This window comes from Caretta caretta, chromosome 10 (genome assembly GCF_965140235.1).
Source record: "Caretta caretta isolate rCarCar2 chromosome 10, rCarCar1.hap1, whole genome shotgun sequence".
NCBI lineage: Eukaryota > Metazoa > Chordata > Testudines > Cheloniidae > Caretta > Caretta caretta.
Genome location: NC_134215.1, coordinates 14,172,773 through 14,197,897, shown reverse-complemented (window position 1 = coordinate 14,197,897; position 25,125 = coordinate 14,172,773). Strand labels below are relative to the sequence as shown.

General features: G+C 41.2%; 1 protein-coding gene and 1 long non-coding RNA gene across 3 annotated transcripts in view; one reads left to right on the top strand and one right to left on the bottom strand.

Annotated features, from left to right (window-relative positions):
• LOC142073325 (uncharacterized) overlaps positions 1-23,592 on the bottom strand; it is a 69,315-nt gene extending 45,723 nt beyond the window's left edge. The window contains exons 1-3 of one of the 2 annotated variants that reach the window (XR_012670136.1): positions 23,398-23,592; positions 6,045-6,120; positions 3,397-3,500 (exon numbers count right to left, since the gene is read on the bottom strand). This is a non-coding gene — a long non-coding RNA (uncharacterized LOC142073325). Of the gene's footprint in view, positions 1-3,396; positions 3,501-6,044; positions 6,121-23,397 lie in introns of those variants that run through there. The other variant, XR_012670137.1, reaches the window with a different exon arrangement.
• FOXL3 (forkhead box L3) lies at positions 19,563-22,686 on the top strand. Its single transcript, XM_048866958.2, has 3 exons — positions 19,563-19,739; positions 20,675-20,843; positions 21,216-22,686. Exons 1-3 carry the CDS (start codon positions 19,633-19,635, stop codon positions 21,696-21,698), a joined length of 759 nt encoding a protein of 252 aa, XP_048722915.1. The 5' UTR covers positions 19,563-19,632; the 3' UTR covers positions 21,699-22,686.
• Positions 23,593-25,125: the final 1,533 nt, after the last annotated feature.

Sequence of the window (25,125 nt, the reverse complement as noted above, 5' to 3'; positions counted from 1 at the left end):
GCTGGGATGCTGCTAGTTTAGGCCATGGTGCATGTTGGAGCAACTTTGTGATTGGCCGTAACTTGTCTTGGCTTCAAGAGAACATGTGGGCTATTGCATTGCTGGGAAATGCACCCGCCCTCCACTCCCTCCACACACTTCCTCAACAGGTAAATCCGTACAATGAGATTAATAACACCCATCCACCTTTGTGATGTGCCACTGGATCCTTGGAGGAAAGTTGCTGTAGGGATGCAAAATATATAACTAAATTATGGGGCCAAACATGGTAAATTTTGCCCACCCTTGGTTAAACTACAAAAAACTCATCAATCCCTCTCTGTCTGCCCTCCTTCCAGCCCCCCTCTTTCTGGTAAGCTCAGAGAATCACATATTCACTGTGAACTAAAGAATGGATTTAAAATACATTTACCTTATAAAAATATCAGATCTTCTTTTGGAAATGAGCACAGGTGAATTATGAATGACGGCACGCAGCGCTTCGAGCCTCTGCTTATCCATTTTTAAAAGCAGCCTTCCATTTCTGATAACATATTTTTAAACCTACTGGACTGAAGTCCATAGTCTTTTGCAAAAACAACCATATGTTTGGTATTCCCTGCACTGAAGGGACTCCCAGCTGCTTTGGTGAAGTAACTCCTCTCACCATGTCTCTTCCAGGGTGGAGAAAGGTCTAACAGGTCCAGGCTGAGGTCACTGGAAGTGCAGGAAATGAACATTTTTTGGCTTGGCATATCATCATCATTTACAAGGAATTAAAGTGTTTTTAGAATCCGAAACAAAGAATATCCCAGCAACAGAGCGCCACCAGGTATCCTGAAGCAGACCTGTTGGGACAGATCATTAGCTGGTGTAAATAGGCTTAAATCCATTGAAGCCAAGGATCTGGTCCTTTACTTCCACTTAATTTTGATTTTCACTCATGCTAATATCCCACATTTCATCCAAGGATCTCAGCTCACTGTTAACTATTTCAATCTTACAGCACCCTTGAGAGGTAAGTATCGTAGGTGGGGAAACTGAGGCACAGAGAGGTTAAGCGACTTGCCCTAAGATGCACAGAAAGTCTGCAACCGACCTGGGAATGGAACTTAAATCTCATGACTTTCCAGTCACTTATGCAGCCTTAAACTTTATCATACTGGTGGGCACGTATTACCTTCTATCGCCTCCAAATGGATCATCACAGTCAATATAAAAATATCAATGTTTTCAAAGCACAGTGATAGCATTTAAGACCTTTAAGCATTTAAATGTCTGGACATTTAAGCATTTAAGCACTGGACAGTCTCTACGTAAAAGAATAAATGGACACAAATCAGACACCAAGAATGATAGCATTCAAAAACCAGTTGGAGAACACTTCAATCTCTTTGGTCACTCGATTACAGACCTAAACGCGACAATTCTTCAACAACAAAACTTCAAAAACAGACTCCAATGAGAGACTGCTGAATTGGAATTAATTTGCAAACTGGATACAATTAACTTAGGCTTGAATAAAGGCTGGGAGTGGATGGGTCATTACACAAAGTAAAACTATTTCCCCATGTTTATCCCCTCCCCTCCCCCCGCTGTTCCTCAGACTTTCTTGTCAACTGCTGGAAATGGCCCACCTTGATTATCACTACAAAAGGTTTCTCCCCTCCCTCCCCCCACCCCTGCTCTCCTGCTGGTAATAGCTCACCTTACCTGATCACTCTGGTTACAGTGTGTATGGTAACACCCATTGTTTCATGTTCTCTGTGTATATAAATCTCCTCACTATATTTTCCACTGAATGCATCCGATGAAGTGAGCTGCAGCTCACGAAAGCTCATGCTCAAATAAATTTATTAGTCTCTAAGGTGCCACAAGTACTCCTGTTCTTTTTGCGGATACAGACTAACACGGCTGCTACTCTGAAACCTGTCATTTAAGAGGGGAGTTAAAAATGTACCAGACCTGAATTTAGTAGCAACTAAATTCAAACTATATGAGCAAGATGGAAAAGTAAATTTCTGATTTATCCCACCTATCCTCTCCTGCACAGCCATTTTCTCTCCCCTTCTTTCTTCAGAGATGTCTGTCGTGTTTTTCTTTTCAATAATACCATCAGCCTCAATTTTTCCAAGTCATCATCAGTTTCACCTTCATTGCCAGACAGTTGTGTTTGGAACAGCAGCATTTACTCGTCCAGAGGTGAATTAGAAACAACCTCTGGATGATTCCTGATACGACTGACCAATGGGATCTAGGAATGAACCTAGTAATCTCTGGCTGGTGTGCTTTAAGGAGCTCTGCAAAGGGCAGAACCTACTTTTGACACCAGAATGTAAATCCTGATTAGAATTTTGCAAAGAACAAGTTTTGTTTCACAGGACTTCCCATGGACTATTTCACCATTTTTCATTTTATGATTTTGCAGCCTGATAAATGTTGTTTTAAGGATGTATAAAATGGGCGAGGGGGTTGCATCAAAAACTGGTGAAAATATAAATCTGTGCATGATTTGATTCAAAAGCTATTTTCACCTGGAAACTGGACCCAGCTTTGTTCAAAAAAATTCCCTCACATTTGTGATATTTTCCAACCTCCCCTGTGGAAGGATTCTAAAACTGTCAGAAAAATTCTGAGCATTCAAACTCTGGGAGGAAAAAAAAATTTGCAAAGGGAGAATCTTGGGCATGCAAAATAGTTCAAGGTTCAATGCAGTTTAGGGCATTGTGTCTTAAGAAATGTTCACTCAAAAGATACAGAACCTGGCTCTCATTCTAACTAGGAAGTTTTCAAAATAATGGCTTTTCTGGTCCTCAGCTCCTAACAATATGCCCTTCTGCCCCTGCAAATAAAAACCTCCCTCGCTACACACACCCCGATTAATACTTTGTAATACATAGGCCTCCATTGAATTCTTAGTCAGAGTGTGCCATCTAGAGAAGAATAAAGGAATAGCATGACTTTATCTCAAATCTGGGTTGCTTAGGGCTCCTACCTCCATACAATCTGAGTGCTGAACTGGTATCACTATCAATATAAATCACAGTTTAAAAAAGGGTGAGAATCATTTGGATTCTACTGCACCTGATTTGAAAGAATGGAAACACAGAAAATACGCTATTTATAAAATGTCACTGTCTTCCTGTTCTGTTGGGAGCACTAATACTGCAGAGTATTCATCAGCTTCAAAGCAATGTGCACATTCAGAAGACTTTACTGGCATGACAGCTATGAAAGAGTTTCCAAACTGTACAAAGGCATAAACTTCATACACTACATTCAGGGCTCACACAAGGTTAAGACTTCACAATATTGGTTGATGTCCATTTGTCGTTGTTGTCCACTTCTGATTAAATGACAAGTTTCTGTATAGGACGCTGTTGTTCTTGCCATCGCTTTCCTTTCTCCTCCTGTCTTGCAGTTTTTCCTTGTCATTTTTACATGAAGTGTTTGATCATTTCTCATACGTTTCATAGATTCCAAGGCCAGAGGAGACCGTTGTGATCATCTCATCTGACCTCCTGTATAACAGAGGCCAGAGAACTTCCCTGAAATTATTCCTGTTTGAACTAGAGCAGATATTTTAGAAAAAAAAATCCAATTGTGATTTTAAAATGTCCAGTGATGGCAAATCTGCCCCAAAGCTTGGTAAATTGTTCCAAAGATCAATCACCCTCGCTGTTAAAAATCTCAACCTTATTTCCAGCCTGAATTTGTCTAGCTTCATCTTCCAGCCATTGGATCATTGTTAAACACTTTTGTCTGAGGAAATATATTTCTCACACTCCTGCATATTTAAAAATGGACTCATAGTTTTTAATTTTTCCTTAAACACTGGTTGCAAAATCAATCTCTTCTGAGTTTGCACCATACTGTGTAGATCCACATCTAGCGTATGGTCACTGATTCTACATTGACTAAGAGGCCATTTTACTCTAGAAAAACAGCCTGGTAGCATGAAGGTTCTACATATCGAGCTGTAGCAGTCTAGCCTTCTTTAAAAAAAATCTGTTCCTGCCAGTGGCTCATATTGCTGCTTGAAGATTGTGTCTGTTCTGGATGAGATGGTTTAATTATAATTAATAGTACCGCTTATCTCTTATCTTTTCATAGCTCAAAGTGCTTTACAAAGCAGTCAGTATCGTTATTCCTATTTTACAATAATATGGGGGAAACTGAGGCACAGAGAGGGACAGCAACTTGCCCAAGGTCACTCAGCAGGCCAGGGGCGGAGCTAGGAATTAAACCCAGGTCTCCTGAGTTCTAATCCAGTGCCCATCCACTCGGTGAAATTGCTTCCTTTAATAGCAAGAAATGCTGCCTGATTGATAGAGCAACACATTTCCACTAGAAGGACCAAGCAGCATTGTTGTTCATGCAAATTGTACCTCAGATAAGTCTTAGTTTTGTAGGCCAGTTACAGGCTGATTGAAGCAGGAAAGGGTTCTGCACTTTTACCTTGAAGCTTACACATTTTCCTGGTGGTTTTTACTGCAAAGGATGTCTTGCAAAATCAAGGGCAACAAGCGGCTTGTTTCAATCAAGTCCAAAGCAAAGATCAAAAGTGAGGTTCATTTCAGCTGAACGCCACCCACTCCAGCAACCAGAATCTCCCACCATCCCATCCAGCACAGCACCCCCATTATCTTTCTAGAAAGATCCATCCTCCTTGACCTTCACAGCCCTACTTTCTGCAAGCCATCCCTCTCAAAAAATCCAGTGGGGAAAATTGATGAATTTCCCAAAGCAGGTTGAACCCCAGTACTTGGAAGCCCCTTTACTTAGGCCCAGCAATTGGGGCAGGGTGAGTTTTAACCCTTTCCTTGCCGATCTCTTAATTACATAACCCAGCACAAGACTTTTTCAGCTTAATTATTGCGTTTGAGCAGACAGAAATGGAGCCGGCACTTGCATGCAGATTCTTGGGCTCACTTATTTCATATTCGCAGGAAGCTCAACAGCAAACTTTAAGTCAGCAGGGAAGCATTTCCCAGTTTGCTGTGTGACAATGGATATATCAAACTATTAATCAGTTTATTACTAGGCTATTAGCATAGGCTACTTTATTAATAAATGTGCTCTTCAGCTGAGGGATAAGTGGTGAACTATGAAATCTTGGATAAAGCTGAGGTCACTTGTGAATTGGGAAATACGGCAAGTGCTGGGACAGCTCAACAATATTTAGAACCCAAATGGGCAAATCCAGTTCCCAGACCAAGGACCAAGCAGCTGAGCTGAGCACTGGGGAACTCGAGAGAGCAATGAGGAACAACATGTTCTAGGAAGAGATGGGCCCTATCACAAAGAGTTGACGAAGGGCAAAAAACACAGAGTGGAGCGAAAGGATAAAATATACAGGAAAAATGGTGATAGGAATGACAGGGACACAATTATTAGGTGTTAATATCTATCTATAGGTATCTATTCCTTAACCCTCCAATTATTTATCAAAGTTTTGTCTGATTACTGAAGGGACTCTGCTCATGTCAGAGCACATCGTAATGACTAAGAGCAACAGCCTGTTCCCAGTCAAAGCAAAACTCCCATGTAAAATCAGTGACAATCGAGGAACGGTTTGAAACTAGACGCCAGAGCCACATCCAGGAAAGAGAAAGCCAGAAACTCTTTTTCTGATTTATTTGAGTGCAATTATTCCAGCCTGAAGTCAGAACATCGTCTTCCTCTGGCATGTTGGAGGAACAAAATTTCGGAAAGTGAGCAAGCTCTAACAAGCTTCGCCTGCAGCTGTTGTAGAGCTCCAAAGAAGGGGTTTTTGTTTTGTTTTGTGATCGCACACATTTTTCATCTGTATTAACCCAAGTTCTCAGCAGGAGGAACTGTAGTTTGCATGGAGGAGGCATCACTTTGCTACCCCAAATGGGAGTTCGCCTAATAAAAAAGAAGCAATTTGGCTTTTGTGCACAGGGCCAAATCTTGGGCCACCACACAGAGCCTACATTAAATGGACTTTATGCAAAGACACATTTCCTTAACAGGCCATGGAGCACCAATGCAGCTGCTAATAAAGACCATGAAATGAGCCACAAGACGGCTCCCAAACTTACCTTCCAGGGTGTGCAGTCTCGCTGGTCTGTCTCTCTGTAGCTGAACAAACCACACACCATTTAAGGCCTTCAGTGCCTGCAAGGGGTTGGGAGAGGTTTTAGCACAGGGCAATTAACAGCAAGAGTGTGCTTCAACGGGCAATGGGGAAAGAGCGCATACAAAAATGCAATTCCTTCCTCAGTCTGTTCGAGCCATTTTACTCCTCTGAACACTAACTGTGACAGCTAGTGACAAGGGCTGGGCTACTATCGGCAAACTGGGTGAGGAAGGAGTGGGGCTTTGGGGCTTTTCTTTCCAATCCAGCACTGAGGCAGAGGCAAACACTGTACACTTGCATAGGGTTTTGCAGGTTTTGCGCTCCACGGAACTCCAGAAGGCACAGGCCCTGCTCTCGTTGGGTGGCGGGCCCGCCTCTGCATCATGCCCAAGGGCACACCAGTGCTCTTCATGGTCGGGAAGGCTGCAGTGCATTTTCACAGTGACAAAGTCCTGAATTCTATCCAACACTGATGCTTGAAAAATGACATCGCTGTCAATGACCTCATGTAATTACAAGGCCGCTGATTATTGCATTAGCCACGATTGCATTAGTCTCATCAAACTGGATTGAGTATTTTGTTTCTTTCAGCTATTTGGCGTGTTTAGGCAGCTCTGCTCCTTCCCATCACATTAAATAAATATAACCTGGATAATCAATTGTAAATTTCACATGCTGGCTGCTGAATGATTTGCGAATTGCTTTCTGACTGCAGACTGAGAGGTTTTACCTACCACTGCAGCTACAGGATCTGTCAGCCAAGCCCCTTTTTCGCACTCTAAACTAGCACCATTTCATTTTTCATTACTTTTCATTTTCATTTTACATCAAATTATGCCCTATACCATTGCACTGGAAAGCTCTACAACTAGGAGAAAAACCAATGTCATTGACAGCCCAAAGGAAAGCAGAACCATCTTCCAAAAGTTGTCACATTGTGGCTCATTGCATGTGCAAACTGTGTTTAATTGCACATGCAAAATGCATGCACATAACTTGGGCACACAGTTGAAGCATGCCGCTGTGAGCAGTTAGACACCTAGCGTTAATGACTGGAAACATGCATATAGCAGGCAGTCTATTTTTAAAATGTGAGCCAGACGATTCATCTTTTCAGGTGGAACTATGGAAATAGAATCATGCCGCTCTGTAAGAAGTGTACTTTCTAATTAGCAGATTACCTTGTCACCGAATAATATTCTCCTTTTACGAGGTAAATGCTGAGGTGATTATGAGGCCTGATTGTGCTAGCAAGGTGCAGGACAGTGTTGGGAGCAGAATGCACTGTCCCGGGGAAATTTGGAGAGGCTTTAAATCTAATCAGATTTATTATTATAATAATGATAACACAGTTATTTTATTTCAACTAAGCATCACCCCCAAAGGCCAATACAAATTCAACTAAGGGACTATCTACATACCTATCTAAGGTATTTATATGGCTCCCATTATTGGCATATCTGTGCACCTCACAATCTTTAATATATTTATCATTACAAGAGGCTTATGCCATGCTATTATCCCCATTTTACAGATGGAGACCTGAGGCTCAGAAAGGCTAAATGACTTTCCCAAGGTCACACCAAATACTCTGTCAGAAAAGGGAACTGAGCACATGGCTCCCAAATTAGCATCCTAAACAGTGGACTATCCTTCCTACCTCACAAATATAACTGGGAGGGGGGCTGGGGGCTGTGGTTACCACTGGTTGTACCCTGAGATGGTTAAAACATGCTTCTGTTTTGCATTGTAGACAGGACCTCTTCTCTGCCTTCAAATAATACTGAAGCCTTGGCCTGTCTAATCAGTGTTCCCAAATCATCCATTACAACAATAAATAAATTAGGGATGGAGCCAAGCTGCAAACTTCAGATCTGGATTCCAACAGCCAAAAATATCCAAACACATATAGATTTAATCAAGAACATCTCCCCTCCTAGAGCCTTACTGTAGGGGAAAGAGTCATTCTGTATAAATCTCGGGCTCGTCACTTGATGCTATTCCATCCTGTAGCAAGTGAAGAGCAAGTTGTGAGACCAGAGACTCATTTAGAAGGAATGTCTGCCCTGATAGACTCACAGGAGATAGGGAAGGGTGTAAGCCACACAAACTGGATCCAGGTCTGGGTTCTGAACACCCCAAATCTGGGGTTATTTGGCTCCAAGGTCTTCGTTTAGTCTCACTCAAGACAAAGGCCATGTCAAAATTCAGATCCATAGTCCAATGTCAAGCAACCCAGTCGTTCTAGGATGTTCAGCTCCTCGTATCTGATTTGGACCGAGTTTCAGTGGCCGGAATTACAGAAGGTGACCAAAAATGTTCTCTGTCCAGGCCTAACTGTTGCAAAACAGCTCAGCAAGGTACACAAGCAGGCTCTATGGCATGCCATACGCTGGCGTTTTTCCTGAACAGCAGAGCATTACATGCTAACCAGTGACTGCACAGTATGCATAGTGACAGGAGTCTCTGCCTGAATTAAGCCATGTTACTAACGAATCCTGCTTCCCGAACAACATAAGTCTGTCATAATGTCAAGATTTAAATATCATAACTACCCATTTTACCTCTCACATTTGGGTGATTCTTGAGACTATTTCTATTACATGCTGCCTCTGAAATGTAACCTGCCTTCAGCAACCTGGAATCCAGAATCAGTGAGAGGCTTATTTCTGCATTTTGCAAGTATGCTACATAAATAAGGCCAAGTTCTAACCACTGATAATAATGAGAGCTGTATGTGTAGACTGATGCTCACCTCACTTACACCCGTTTTACAGTGGTGGGACTCTTCTGATTTAAGTGGGCTCAGGATTAGGTCCATGTGTCTGAGGGCAGAATTTGGCCTCAAGTGCTAAGCAGAATTTGGATGCAGTTGGGCATATCTGATCCCCTAAAACAGAGGTGTATGAATTTAATCCAACAACTCATTTATGCCAGAAAGCTCAGGTAGACAAGACAATATATAACCAGAACCCTTTTGAATTATGTGGAATTTCAGGAGGAGATAGGGTTCATTTCCTGCTTAACTGGCTATTTCCTTGCTTTCACTACAGCTAATTGGGATGTGAATAATTCTGACTTGTGCAGGGATAAACTGATTTGCTTGCAGTGCTGCAAAAACCAGCGGAGTCAGCGAACGAATGTTCGGATTGTCTCGTAATCTAGATGTTGCATAGGAAGGAGCAGTGCTGGCAGAGGAGGGCTTCCTGTTCCTGATCTTACAATGAGCACAGTATGTATTTGGTCCAAGCCCTTTGATTTCTATAAGCTATAAAGATAGAGGGAAATATTCAGGTCTATACTCAATTTAATATCAATGGCCAGTGCATGGTGTCATGGTGTGTGCCTTTGAAGACAAATACAATCCTCAGGACTAGGCCTGGAATGATTAAAATTACTCTATAGCAGTAGTTCCAACCTTATCCATACTGTGACTCCAAATTATGCGAGAAAAAAATTTCGGGACCCCCACCCATCTAGCCATAAAGAACGGGAGAGTGGTTACAATCCCCTAAAACCAGTTCATGACCCCTCTCTGGGTCATGACCCCCAAGTAGAGAACCTCTGCTCTATCGCACTGAAAACCAAACTCTGGCAAAGATTATTTGAAATTTTTATTACTGCCAGATTTCACAATTATATAGAGATACATTGCTGTTATTTCCTGGGTCCTATCATTGCGTCTCTCAGCCGCCCACATATGCGTCACACCCTCAAGCATTTATCTGCTGCCTGTCATCCTGTCTAAGAAGTCTTTTGTTTGTACATTGTTGGGCCATCTCAGTGGCCTAGTGGTCATGCCTTGTTTACTATTGTGTGGGAAGTAAATGGGGCACAAACACCATACAGCTTCACACTGTAACAGCTATGCAGTACTTTGACTGCTTCCACCAGCAATGCTGAAGTTTTCAGGTTACAGCTGTGTAATAAATTTAAAAGGACAGACCATTGTACATCTTGGTGGCCTCTATTCACTAATACTGGAGTTAAATCTTACCTAATCTGGTTCATGAATATCTTTTGTAGTAAAAGTGTTAACTTTGTTTCATTGTGATTCAGAGGATCATGTTATTTGTTAAGTTTTGAGCAGACAAGCAAACACTGAGTCCATGACTCTGTAAAGTTTCCCAAATTATTATTCGTCCAGAAATTCATGCCAGAAATGCATCATTCCGTATTCAATATCTGCTATTAGTCATTTGTAATTCCTACTGAAAATGATTCACTCAACGAATCAGAAATAAAATCATGTGAGTTAGGTGACCAAATAATGATAAACATTTAACAAACAGTTCATGAACAACCTTAAAAACTACTGCTCTCAACAGTTAGGTGAACACTTGTGAATAACGAAGACGTTAGAAGAAAACCAGGATCAGCTCACAAACAATTCAGTAACCCCAAGAGAGTCTAACAAATATTATCGAAGCAACCAGCTCACCCAAAATCCCCTAATCTGACCCATATAGAGCCATTATAAATCAGGTTAGACAGAAAATACAATAGAATTTGACAGTAAGGATGAGAAGGAGACCTTCCACCCTGAAATTATCAAATATGTTGTGAACTACCAAGAAAAGCCTGAACAGGTCATGCCATGGGTAAGTGGAACGAAGTACCTGCCTCATCCCAACTATCTGGCTTCTAGCAAGTATTTAAAAAACATTCAACTAAAGCTAAGTGTCAGAATTATAAAGTTCATCTGGTAAACAAAATTTCACATTCTGAAATCTAGATGAAATTTTTGATTAAAAAGTGGGTGGAAATTAAATAAAATGTTTACAAGTTCCCCAGACCATTTTTCAACCAGCTCACCTAAAGCACTACTGCAATAACAGAAACATAAGTCATAGCTCACAGCCTTGCTAAAGACTTGCAAACCATGGAGTACATCAGATACATTAATACTAACAGACCTGCGCTTAATCAAGAGGAAATTTGCAAATCATATTCCCACCAACTATTGGATCTCCCAATAAAGCCTTAGGGGCAAGGGTTTCAAAAGCACAAATGGGAATTAGGCAGCCAACTTCCGTTGATTTGCAATGAATGTCCAACTGCCCTCTGTGGCTTTTAAAATCTTCTCCCAGTCACTAAATGGAACACACGTCCTCACCCATATTCCTGAATGACAGTAAAATTAATGATGGGAACACACTGCAGGAAGCAGAGACTAAATCGTGTTTTTCTTCAGAAACCTGCGTGTACATCACTAATCATCTCGCAAGATGAAAAGAAAGGCTATGCAAGCAGGGAGCATAAACTTTCTCAAGGAACCATCAGCACCATGATCAAAATGCAAAGTTAACAGAGAGTTCTCTGCTGCGAGTCACTTTCGTTTGATAGATGATCAGATATCTGAATGATGATAAATGAATATCTGTAAGTGATTATTCTAATTCAGTGGCACAGAAGAAGGGCTGAAGTGTCTGGCATTGGAAAATTTAACAAGGTGTTCCTGACACACCAGCCCCCAAGTGTTTATTCTGGAAGCAAACTGAGTTCTATGATACAATTACCAACAAAGGAAAACCGTCCAAAATGAAGAAAAACCTCAACAAGCTAACTTTTTCAAGACAAATACAGCAAATCAGATTTACAGGGCAATGGAGATGGGCTATAGGATAGGGGATCACCTCTTCTCAAACCACCCTAGTTGGTAATGGCTAAAATATACTACCCTCTGATAGCTGTGTTGGTGTAACAGTCTGTCCATTTTGATGTAACAGTCTGTCCATTTGAAGGGTTGCTGTGGCCTGTTCTACTGTTTAGCCCTTTTATGGGCAGGCATTCTGGACCTTGTAGTACCCCCGGGAGCATGACATGATCAAGCTGCGGCCTGCTCTGCAGGGAAATGGGAAAGGGTGGGTACAAGGGAGGCCAGGTGACAGGACTGTAGGCAGGCCTGTAGCACAGTCAAGGGGGATCAACATGGAGACAATCCTCCGTACTAGCCAGACTGTGGGCTGGGAAACAGCCCAGGAAGGGTCTGTGTGGCAGTCACTAGAGGGAAGGCTGCAGGAAATGCTGTGGACCACAAGAGGAACTTTTTATGCCTGCTAGGCTAGGTGAACTACTGGTATTTTTGTTCTATTCCAAGGGTGGTGAATCAGGCCCAGAGTAACTCACTGAAGTCATTGATACACCAGCTTAGGGACTGGCCCATTCAACACTGAAGAAAGGAAACCAAAACGTTCCCCTTTCCTCTTTGGCTAGTCTCATGTGCTCACTACATTTCTCTCCTCTTCTTATCTTATGTATTTTTGGCTCACTAGCAACCAAATTTCCCTCAGGTAGATCTCTTTGTATGAGTGTGCAGTTAGGGTGCAAGCAGAAGAAGGGTATGTGAAAATTGCAATCTTGACTGACCCCTTGGGGATTGAACCAGGGACTTCCGATGCAAAAAAGCACGAACTAAGCTAGCTTGAGCTACAGTGACCTAGCTGTGGCTGCAACACATCCATCTCATCTGTGAATCAGCATCGAGGGAGCCCTGTAACAAAATACTGCTGGGTTAGAGATGCAACTAGCCCTTTCAAAGGAGCTGGCTGGGTGTGTTCTGAACATGCATACCCCAGTTGGTGCATATCAGCAAATGGTCTGGCTGGCGGCCTTGACCTCAGGATTAGACACACAAGCCTATTTTAAGGATTCCATGGGGCGAATGCATGATGCCTTAGTAATGGGAGTGTTAGTTACAGTTTGGGCAGATGCAAGGCAGAGAGCTGCAGGTCTTCAATCAGTCCTCCGTTGGCTGCCAGCCCATCCCCTGCAGTGCAAAAGAGACAACACCCAGCAGGCCAGGGAATTTAGCTTACGTGAGAGAAAGGCAGGCCGAGGGCTGGAATGCAGATGTGTAGCTGCAAGGAAAAGAGGCAGGCTGAGTCTGGGTCGAGAGCCCAAGAGCCATCAGCCACGCTGTGCCTGTTTGCCTTGCGGCTGATGAAGCAGAGGAAGGATGTAGACCTGATCGTCTGTGATGCTCCCACTTACAAAAATGAAGCTCCAGGGCACATGAAATGGCCCTGATTATTAGTCTGTCCCTGTGCTAGGTGCAGGAGCAGATTGGAGACAGGGGGACAGTGTTAAGTCATCTTCATGCTCACTGTGTTTGGGGGCCAGTTCACTTAGATCTGCTTTAGGACCATGGGAAGCAGCCAATAGCAGGAGCACAGCACACTCTGGCCACACCCTCTTCCCACCTGCAACTGGTCCTAAATGCTGGGGTGTGGGAATGGAGCTGGTAGGGTTGCTCTGTCAGTTAGTTCTATGACAGTGGGGGAGCCCCATTAAACAGCAGGTATTCCCGCTGTACCCCCTTTATGCCACAAGAGTGTTGTAAATGGTCTTTAGAGCAATGGGAAATCAGCCCCCGTGACTTCAGTGGTGTTACTCCACATTTATGCTGGTGTGTAAAGCACAGCACTGGGTCAAATCCCACTCTTCTATTCAACAAGAATTACTAGGGCTTAAAGAGAAAGCACTGCACAATTTCTGCCAGTTTCTGCAATTAACAATGCATGAAAAATGGTGCACAAGTGTTATCCAAACTGTTAGTTCTTTCTTTGGATTAATCCTCTCAGCAAAATAACTTAATAAGTAATCGGTGCTCAATTGTGTGATGCCAATTTTAATGCAGACTGAGGCAGTCAGCATCTGGAATTAGTTTCTTGGTCCAAGTCATTAGCTGTGTTTAGTTTAGAAAACAAATACTGCATTAGTAAAGGTCTATATCCAAATACGTCTTCTAATCTTCTATCTACACATCCACCCCGCCCCCACCCATGCATCCAAAGCTTCAAGGGATTTTCACAGGGTTGGAGCTGGGGGAGGAACAATGCCACTGAGGCAGCATGCATGCTTTTTGTGCAGCCCTACCCAGATCCACTATATTTTCATCCCATAAGCCCACAGAGGCAAAGTGGTTTGGTCCCATATCACTAGTAACGGGGCTACATCCAAATAACACACTGGTGCATTCTGAATCTTCCTCCCATTGGTCCCCAGAAAACTAAAGAATTTGAGACATCAAGCTCTGATAATAAAGATTCCCTTCTGCATTGGGGTTCTCAGGTTGTCCAGCCTATACAAAATCTTGTCCTTGAAAGAAATTGAGAAATAGATCACATACATAGATTCAAAGGCCAGAAGTCCGGTGTGGTGATCACCTATTCTGACCTCCTACATAACATAGGTCAGAGAGTTCCCTAAAATAATTCCTGTTTCAACTAGAGCAGATTTTTTAGGAAAACATTCAGTCTTGATTTACAAATTGCCAGTGATAGAGAATTCACCCCAACCCTCAGTTACATCTCTGGACTGGAATCCTCACCAGTGGCTGATGACAGTTGGATGGATAGGACTGTCCACAAACCTAATGAAGCCTATAGGATAGTTACTTGAGAAAACTATTGGCCCTGCAAAACGTCTTGATTTTGCAGAGATGGTAATGCCCTGCTCAGGGGGGAAATTATCCTGCACAGACACATTTGTCCTGTAGAAGCCCTATCCTCCACCAACCCTCTGATCTCTTGTGATACATGAAACAACTGGGGTGCAGGTCATAGTGATGCTGTCAGGCCTTGCTCTAGATCAGAAGACTATGTACAAAGTGGTGAAGAGAGCAAGGTATGTTTAATTAGGAAACTGGAGCCACCTCCACAAAATATCAACAAGGAACCCGAGGATGCAAATTTCAGCTCAATGAGGTTCCACACAAAAGCACAAAACAAAGAGCAGAACTAAAAGTTAGCTGCTGAGAGAAAACATGGAACCAGATAAAAAGGAGATGTGGTAAAACACTCCTGCAGTCCTACACCATGATCAGCCCAAGAAGCTGCATGCCAGAGGCCAGATCCCTCAGATAATGTAAATGGGTGTAATTCCATTTACTTCTGTTAACTCCCAGAGGTGGATCTGCCCATAAATGTCAGAAAACGAGAGATGCTGTAGAGTAGTATTCAGATCTTAAAAAGGGTGGAGGCAATACAGAAAAACAGAGAAAGAGGAGGTGTCCACAACATGAGACTGTTCTACCTCTGTCCTTTTCAAAATATCATTGGCATTATTTTCTTAAGATATTTACAGTGGGCTAGAATGTGACTCTGGCTACATGCTCACACAGAGGAGAGAAATCTCCCCTTATATCTGTCCATTCCCCAAAGCTAGTGATGGGGAAATGGACAAAGACTAGCAGATCCTTGGCTACACCCCTCCTACTGAGTGGGCAGAGTTGTACAGCAGGCAAAGAGGGAGAAGTAAGGTACTGCTGGTATATATAGGGTGACCAGATAGCAACTGTGAAAAATCAGGACAGGGAGTGGGTGGTAATAGGTGCCTATATAAGACAAAGCCCCAAATATCGGGACTGTCCCTATAATATTGAGACATCTGGTCACCCTAGGTATAGACGTAGGTCATCAGAGAAGACCTGACTCCAAGTATTGTAGTCATTGGAAATCTTTCCACTGGCTTCAACAGGCTTTGGATTACACCATAAATTTCTACCTGTCCCACCTCCAGGAGCAAGGAGGAAGCAGGATAAGAATTGTGGTTCTGATTCCCAATGCCTCCTGGTGGTACTCTGGGGTGGTACAATTTACACATCTCCCCTTTCTCAGGACTGTGTCTAAAGTCCCAATCTCTCCCAACGAATAGACCGAGAACTGCCTTTGTAATCTTCAAACAGTGATACTTGTTTTTATTCTGATATATTGCAACAATCATCAAAAGCAACATTCTTTGAATTTATGAAGGGTCTCCATTTCAGACATAATTTCCTCAATCTGTGTCAATAACTATAACAAATTTCAAATAATTTTTAATGTCAGTTTAAAAAAATAAGCAAACCTGACATGACATTTTTATCACGCATTTACTATCTCAAATCAAATGGTTTACAGCATTGCATTCTGGAAATATACAACTTATGAAAAATATAGCCTATTAAAATATGTTTTCATGATAACGCCTTGAATGAGTTATAGTTACTCTAGTAAAACTATAATGACTGTACAGCTGCTAAGACAAAACTATTGTTAACATGTTTTGCTACAATAATCATGGCACCTGCTAACTCTGCTATGGCATGTTTAGAGGTCTGTCAACATTTCTTCATAAACATTATTTTCACGGATTTTAATTGAGCCATAAATGTTAACCCAGGAGTGGAATTTAGCATGTAGGGCCTTAAAATACTGTTGAAAAATATTCAACTATTTTGACATATTTGGATTTCAAAAGGAAGTTTACTAGATTTAATTTATGCTTCTTTTTGCTCTTCTAGGAGTCAAATATGAATTGCTTTGTTCTTCTATGTTGAGTGAATTTAAACTGGGTGCAATTTGCCACCCCAGAGACTGAGGTCATAGCCCACTGTTGGCTCTCAGTAAATAATAAATAAGAATAATACTTGTCCACGGAACAGATACAGAAGAGACAGCAACAATATAAATTTCTCCACAGGCCTGGCCAACATGCCTTAATTCTAACCACATCTGGAAGTGAGAAGGTCGTTCCTTCTTTTTTCTCTTTGTCCTTGCTCCTGAGATTATCAAAGATGCCAACTATGCTGGTCCTTATTATGGGCCCCTGCAAAATGGACTGAAACCACGCCTTCTTTGAACATAAGGCATCCCAAACAACCAATTAATGGTAATGACTTTCAGTCACTACTGACTGGACTGAATTCAAATTAGCATCCTAGAGGGGAAAGGCCCCTTTCCAAAGCCGAGCCATTTATTATTCTGGGTCATCCTTCACCTAGATTTTCAAAAATGGTTTCCTAGAGTTAGGCTGCCAAGTCCATATTCAGGCACTGTGACATTTTGGGGATCATCCAGACTGGTAAGCGGTTGTGTCATCACCTGCCCTGTAACCTTGGAGGCCTCTATGCTGTGCAACTTTGGATCAGATCCCTGACACCAGTATCTTGCCCATGAGCACAGTCTCACCCTGGCTTCCACCAGCCTAGTTACTTCCTGCAGAGTGATACCATCAGCCCTTCCAGTCCCGAGTCTCCCCAAATCTGTCCTCCCTAAGTTGTTAACTACTAGACACTCAGATTTTTCCCCTTTGGCTCATCGCTCCCAAAGGCATGAAACTAGCCCCCCAGTTAGCAGTTCTCTTTGGCACACACACTCTACACAGTTTGCAAACCAGAGACCTGCTTGGGTAAAAATAAACGAAAACGTTATTTAATAGAAAAAACACATATTCAAAGATGAAATAGTAAGAGAAAGCAAACATACAAGTAACACAGAAAACAAACATAAAGACACAACCTGATGCTTTGCACTTCTATATTAGATAAAATCCCTTTTATTATCTAAGTTACCTATTGCCTTCAAAGAGTCTCCCAGCAATCGCCCCTAGCCATACATACAGAGAGACCATCAGCCCCACTGGCGCAGTGGTAAAGTGTAGTAAATAAAAAGGGCTCCTAATGTTATCAGACTAATCAAGTTTTATTACTTTTCCGTAATTCCTTTCCAGCAAACATTGCCTATTAAATACTTTAAGTAACTATATGAGAAGTAGCCTTTTGATTAAAATAGATTCTGTTTTAACTCTTTTTTTAATCCAGGCCATTTTTATAATTAAAACCTTATTCAATTTTAAACACTTACTAACAGAAAATACAAAATTGGAACCCAATGGCTGGACTCTGTTCCTTTTACATTGGCAAAAATCATCTGTTTGAACGGAATTTCACTGAGGTAACTTACATTAGAAGAGAAGAATTGCTACTAAAAGTTGAACTGGGGATTTACTGGTGCCTTAAATCCTTCTTGCCTCCCTTGTATGAGAAACCCCACTGACATTAATGGCCCTGATTCTCTGTGACACTAATGCCCCTTTTCACCCTTCTGGAAGTCGATGTAAATGAGAATCAAGCCATACATCTGCTATCCTCTTTGTGCCTGATTTTGCTCCAGTTTAACTCCACAGCAAAAGTCCCACTGAATCCTATGGCAGTAGGATCTGGGCCTTTGCATTAAGGGACTTTTTGGAATCCGCATCTCATGCATTTGCTAATTGTTATTGTAATTTGGGGTAGGTGTGTTCCTGATTCTACATAACTGCTCTGGCTTATTCTCAGATCTCCTCTGAAAACATCTCTGTAATCCGTTGCTTCTGCTTCATATTTTCACCTTGCCTCTGCTATTACATATTGTTATATAGACCTGAGAAAGATCATGATTTTACCTCTTTCAGTATTTACCTCTCTGGTCTGTAAATCTTGATACTCTTAAGAGAAGTGAGTATCTCCTTATTGTTTAAAGTTCATTCCAATGAAGGTGGAGTTCATTCCAATGCCCAGGGCTTGGGCAAAATCGTACACATCGCTTAAACTTCACTTTACGGCTCTCCTTGTCACTTGAGTGGATTTCACCCTAATCCTATTCTTTCACTCAGTAAGGGCTTTGGGGATGTAGTTTGTATGAAAGATGCAGTAGAAAATAAAGTAATGCTAGCAGTTCTGCTTTTATATTTCCACTGTCAGCACACCAATTTGCTTTCTCCCTTCCAATGTGCATCTCCTTCTTGAGCTAGATCCTGGGGAAATAGCCCTCTTCAAATAATGGAATTATCGTGTGGCATGCACCTTTTTAGTCCCCCTGAAATGTTGTGTCATGTCTTTGGTTTACGTCACTTGTTGGAAAACATGCCAAAGCACTGAAATACTATTACACTGTTTCTCTATTGGATGCCAACGCACAGGGCTGTTCGTCTAATTCATCCTCCAGATCAAAGCCCACACAGGCAGCTCTTCTGCCTCCAGCTATTTTCCTTTTACTTTCCTGCTTGACAGTAGTCCCTCGGATTCCTCTATTCTGCTCTCTTTGAATGGACACAGTTTCCTTTAGCCTTGGAAATATAATTTATGTCTATTATAGTGTATTATAGATTACAGATCAGGGCCAGCATGTATTATTGGCTGGAATGTCTGTTTATTGTATGTCGAGTTCTTAAAATAAATAAATACAAAGCCACCCTGCTGAGTGGAGAAGGGAGCAGGAAGAAACAGGGGAGGGTGGAGAAACTTTGTTCTCAAAGTTTAATTTACAAGAACAAACCTTGGAGCATGATGTATTAACTTCATGTTGTTTGCTTTTGTCACATTGTGTATGTAAAGATGGCAAAACGCCTGGCCCCTCTCCAGCACAGACCACCCAGAGAGCCGGAGCAGAGCTACTGGCCGTACACACCCAAGTTCAAAGGTTCATGGGAGAACTCACCAATTTAATCAGTTATTAGCTGTCTTTCCTGTAAGCAGATTGGATGCAACAACACCACTGACAAAAGGAATATCTTAACAGACTGGCTGTCTGGGACTGAAGAATTACAAAACCAATCTCCACCCCAACACTGAGGAAGTATGTGTGCGTGTGTGTCTGCGTGCGTGTGTGTGTCTATGTGTGTGCGCGTGGTGAGAGAGAGAATGAGACAGAGGGGAGGGAAAAAGGGAGGAGGGAACCCAGGCACAGAGAAAGAGAAACATCACTCCATCTCTCTCACTCCACAGGAGCTGAACCAAGAGCAGGAAGATGTTTGATAACACACAGTACCCCTATAACTGTTTTAATTATGATGGGGATGACTATCCAACCTGTAGTTCTGATGAAGAGAAAAAATTCACCAGACCAGCATACAGGTAAGGTTAAGTTTTCAAAGTCTTCCTTTCTCCAGAGAGATTGTCTGCACTGTCCGATAATGGGAATTCCCCCTTGGCTTTCTCTAAAAACCAGTACAGGTATCCTTCCAAGTAGTTTCCTCGAGGCACAGAGAACTGGGGGAGGAAGTTCTTTTTCCCCTTGAAATAAGTCTTTTTTCTTCCATCCCCCACTCCCCCTTCCCCTTCCCATTCCCACTCCTTCACTTTGGGGAAAGTGAAACTTCTGCCTTTAATGTCCTGGACTCCTTTGTATCATCAGATTTGAGCTGTCCCCTTCTGCACTTTTTAGGGATACTGAGGGAAATTAATCCAATTTGTAAGATGCTTATTAAGGAAATAAATGTGGATGTCCCCACAACGGAAGAAAGATGCACTGTGTGGGTTCATGAATAGGTCTGGGGAAAGATAACATCCGGTGTCCCTCTAACTAGCCAAGGTGATGAGCTCTCCAGCCCTGAAGTTATAGGAGGCAGTGGAGTGATGGAGTCCCACAGTCTGGTACATTTCACTGGAGCGTAATAGTTTAGGGAAACTTTCCTTGAGCAGTTTGAGATTTTGGTGTTTTTTTAAATCTAAGCACTGCCTGCTGAGTGAAAGGACAAACAGCCTGACTGGGTTTCAATTGTCTGTAAGTAATGCCTGTGTATCATGCTGTATGAATCAATGAGTCTTAAATAGGGATCTTGCTCTTAGACTAAAGCAAAAGGATTCTGAGCAGACTGGTTGATGTCTGTAAGAGCCATCTCAGGTCAAGGAGTGACACAACCAAAATGTAGGACAAGGAGGAATTTTATAATTTTATAAGAATCATATACACATCTATGTGTGAGTGAGTGTGGGAGACAGAGGTAGATCCTACTTATAAAATATATACATACAAGGCAATGGCATAACTCTGAGTTTTCCTTTTTCAGCTACATTGCCTTAATTGCAATGGCCATCCAGCAAAGTCCTTCAAACAAAGTGACCTTGTCTGGCATCTATGATTTTATAATGAAGAAATTTCCTTACTACAGATCAAATCAAAGAGCCTGGCAGAACTCCATCCGACATAACTTATCACTTAACAGTTGTTTTGTAAAGGTAAGATCATTAACTGTATATTTGCATACATGCTGTGCGCAACTGAAAATATCTGTATGTGGGGAATAGTCTCCCAAAGAAATGTTGGAAAGAGGGGAAGCCAAACAATTCAGCTCCAAATAATTGTAAATCTCTCTGCAGCCCACAAGCTGTCATTTGAAAAGGTAATGTGTGTGTTCCTTTCTGATTTATGTTAATATAAAGCAAATTGAAGAGGCTGGATTGTGCCTACCAGTAGTATAATGAAGGAGAAGAAGCTTAAATGGCTTGTCATGTATGTTTACACCATTTCTTGAATGTAAATGAACACAGATGTTAAGCAGCAGCATTTGTAACACACACAAACACTGAACTGCCTTTAAATGAATACAGGTTCCCAGAACAGAAGGGAATGAGAAGGGGAAAGGAAACTATTGGAGCTTTGCATCTGGATGTGAATCAATGCTGGATCTTTTTGAAAATGGGAATTACAGGCGGAGACGGAGAAGAAGGAACATGAAAAGGGAACACAAAGAGCAGAGACCAAGTGGAGGAAAAGATCCTTCCTCCCCTAAATCGTCTTCCATGGATTCTGGTTTATACAGCATCTCCTGTCATGAAAGTAAATGCGAGCCAGCCGAATCTGGACCCAAACTCTTGGAGCCTCCTGGGTTCTTTCCAAACAACACCTCCAACAGACAGAGCCTAAACAACGTCTCCCTAGGAAAATCTGACTCTGAAATTAAATTTAGCATTGATTACATTCTTTCAGCCCCAGACCCTTTGCCTGTTCTGAGATCTCAGTATCATATGCAAGATAATAAATACCAATTACTGGAGTCTCAAAAAATTAATCTCCCATTCTGGACAATGTGATATTATTCATACCTGGTAACAAATTCTGTGATACAGTCTATACAACAGCCTGGTATCACTGAGTATCATCAGTTGGCCATCTTTTTCCACAGTAGTACTCAGAAAGAGTGAAGAGTAACTTGATCAGCCAGCTGAGATGCTATTTATACCACAAGAACTTAGTTTTCTGAGGTTAGAATCTAATATCTAACTAACAACACAGTTGATGACCTTGATATCTTATGAAACTGCAGTTTTATTTTCTAAAATATCACTGACACCAGCTTGCTTTGTATGGATGTTCCTTTCTTCCTTAAATCAATCTACTTTCAGTTTGCTTCTGTCACATTGCACTTTGTAAAAGACCAGGGAGATGTGACTTCACTTACACTGGTGTAAATTAGGATTAACTCCACTAAATAGGCCAGATCTTCTGCTGTTGTAAATCCAGTGTGGTTCCATTGATTTATATCAACTGAGAATCTAGTGGGTTTTTTCTTAAATTGGGTCAAGAAAACAATTTAGCCCATCCTATTTAGCTACATTTAGTATTATGGCTCGGACTATTTGGGTAGTATATAGCATAGGTCAGTCACCATGCTATTTGACAAATATGCTTATTCATTGCACGATTATGGAATTTTTGTTGCAAATCAGGGTATAAGTGCATAGCCAGTGGAAGTGAAATAGTATTCCAATTAATTCCATGAAAGTTATTGCAGGGCTGCTGAACTCTGGTAAACTCTGATGGCTGATATTACAGACACTGACAGACTCACAATATCTATGGTTAAAACAATTTTTCCTCAGATGTAAGAAACCCCTTGCATATATTTTACTTAGTAAGCATAAATGAAGGATCGGCCCTGCAAGAAACTGTATCCACTGACAAAATGTGGGAAAAAGTAAGGTCCCCCTACCTGCTTTGAGACAAGCTGTACATTTTTATTAAGTGGATTTTCATTGATTCTTCCTGCAAGCAATCACCAAAGTGGTACTTGATACAATTTCAGCAAAACTGGTGAGATTTATAATGTAGAGACATTGACATTAGGATCATGAGCTCCATTTAAAATTATTGTAGCTTGATTATCCTATACACTATAGATGGATATTTTTAATAAAAAATTACAATTATGTACAATGATAATTTTTTTTCAAGCTCATTTTGCACAATTGTTTTCCATTCCCTAACGATGGATTCCACAGAACGCTTATTTGTGGCATGGCTTGACTTAACCTTGCAAATAAACAAACAAACAAAAAGCGCAGGATACTAGTTGGTGTGATAGGCAATTATATAAAGAACAAAATTCTGTCTTTGTAACATAAATTCAGGGTAAACAAAGGTAGCTGAGATGATAAGCAAAATTGTGCAAAAGGTATGCTCAGGCATGACTTGAATTTTTATCCAGAAGCTTTGACATTTCACTAAGTTATTTTACATTGTTGCTAATATATACTGTACATTTATACTATATATTCTTATATATTGTTATTGAGAAAGGGAGCAATATCACTGCACTTATATGTTGTAAAAATGCATGATGTATGTCTTCTTGGTGTTAAAAATATTGCCATCTACCTACAGCTTACCAGCAGCAGTATTTGTTACAAATTGGAAATAAATTCTTATTTGTTTTCAACAATATAAAACTTGAAATCCTTAGGCATTTTTATAACTTAGCTAAATACTTTTTTAAACAAGAAAGTGGCGAACCATGTAGAAGTTGCATCACAGCATGCCTTCCAAAGTTTCAAAGAATCCTTCTTTTTGGCCAAACTCTGCCTTCAGATGGGAGCTTGTCAGTCTCATTGAATCAATGAATATTCAGTGTAGTCATCTGAAGATCGAGTCATCTCTTCATTACACTGATGTAAAAACAGAATAAAGCCAATGGACATGGATTCACATCACTGTAAGAGAGAACAGAATTTGCTCCTTAACATGTTATATAGGTGTGCCAGGGCATGTCAGTACTTAGTATCTCTATCTATATATGCACTCAGTTGTGTGTGTGTATGTGTATGTGTGCCCCTCCATGTTTATACATACATTTATGTATTACCGCTTTATATGCAAAACTGTTTTTCTTACTAGTTTTAAACAGGGCGACAATGCTGTTTAGTTTATAGTTACAGTAAATCTATACAGTATATTTGAAATATATTTTTCTGCTGCTAAATGTACAAATATGCTTCTTACTATGTATTCTTTGTTGGTGACATTTTGAACAAAAGTTAACTAAATTGCAGCAAAGGTTGATACTGAGCCCAATCCTGGCTCTTACTAAATACAATGGGATATTTGCCATTGCTTTCAATGGAGGCAGGACTGGACGTATGGAGTAACATTTGGATAAATGTGTTAGAAAATGCAGAGGAGGGAAATATAAATGTAAAGATTTACATCAGAGAGCTAAAGCCATTCACAGTACGCTGAATTTATATTCACAAATAGCCCTTTCCTTTGCACCCAGTAAAATGCCTGCTAAGAAAGACTGTTATATTTCCCTAACATACAATCAAAGAAATTTGTGTACAAATGTGTGTTAACATTTGTTTTGCAAAGGATATCAATCACATTTCTAAAAATGAATGGACATATTTCAATTTAACCAGAGTATTATATTCTGAGTACTTCAGAAAGGTTTCGAGCACTTAAAGTGAATGGCATTTAATATAGAACAACATAACAGGGGTGAGGGCTAGATGTGACCTTATTCAAATGTCGTAGCCATTACAAAGCCATTCTCGATGTAATTATAATTAAATACTTTATGCCTTTCTTGCAAATTCTCTGATCGATCATTGATATTAACATTAATATTGTATTAACCCCCGAGCAAATGTCTCCTATACAAGTGATACGGATCACCAGGTTTCCATTAACAAAGTTGTGAGCTATTGCCATATGCTAGTTGTGGATACATTTACGTAAATTACCTTTTCACAGGGAAAAAAAATGCCCCGTTATTTTCTGCACACACAGTCCAGTGCTATTGCTTCGGTTCTCCCACACCATCCTGTCAATGATGTACATAGACTCCTAGACATTAAGGCCAGAAGGGACCGTCATGATCATCTAGTCTGACCACCTGCATATTGCAGGCCACAGGACCTCACCCACCCATTCCTGCAATAGACCCATAACCTCTGGTTGAGTTCTCAGATCATGATTTAAAGACTTCAAGTCACAGAGAATTCACTATTCACAAGAGTTTAGAGCTGCAAGTGACGGATGCCTCATGCAACAGAAGAAGGCAAAAAGATGGCAAGCCCCAACAAGTCAATGAATATACTCCAGTTTTAGCTCAGAGTAACCAAGAGCAGAATTAGGTACACAGGTTCATATTCTACATTGAAGCCATTGGGGGTGGAGTGCGGGGGCACAACATGTAAACGAGGGCAGTATGTAGCCCATAGTAATGAGCGCTATTCATAAAGG

What these genes read in the sequence shown, in the direction of transcription:
- FOXL3 (XM_048866958.2), top strand. Translation starts at nt 19,633, where the DNA reads ATGTTTGATAACACACAGTACCCCTATAACTGTTTTAATTATGATGGG. An exon ending in TTCACCAGACCAGCATACAG is followed by an intron (nt 19,740 to 20,674) that starts GTAAGGTTAAGT and finishes TTCCTTTTTCAG; the next exon opens with CTACATTGCCTTAATTGCAA. An exon ending in TTAACAGTTGTTTTGTAAAG is followed by an intron (nt 20,844 to 21,215) that starts GTAAGATCATTA and finishes AAATGAATACAG; the next exon opens with GTTCCCAGAACAGAAGGGAA.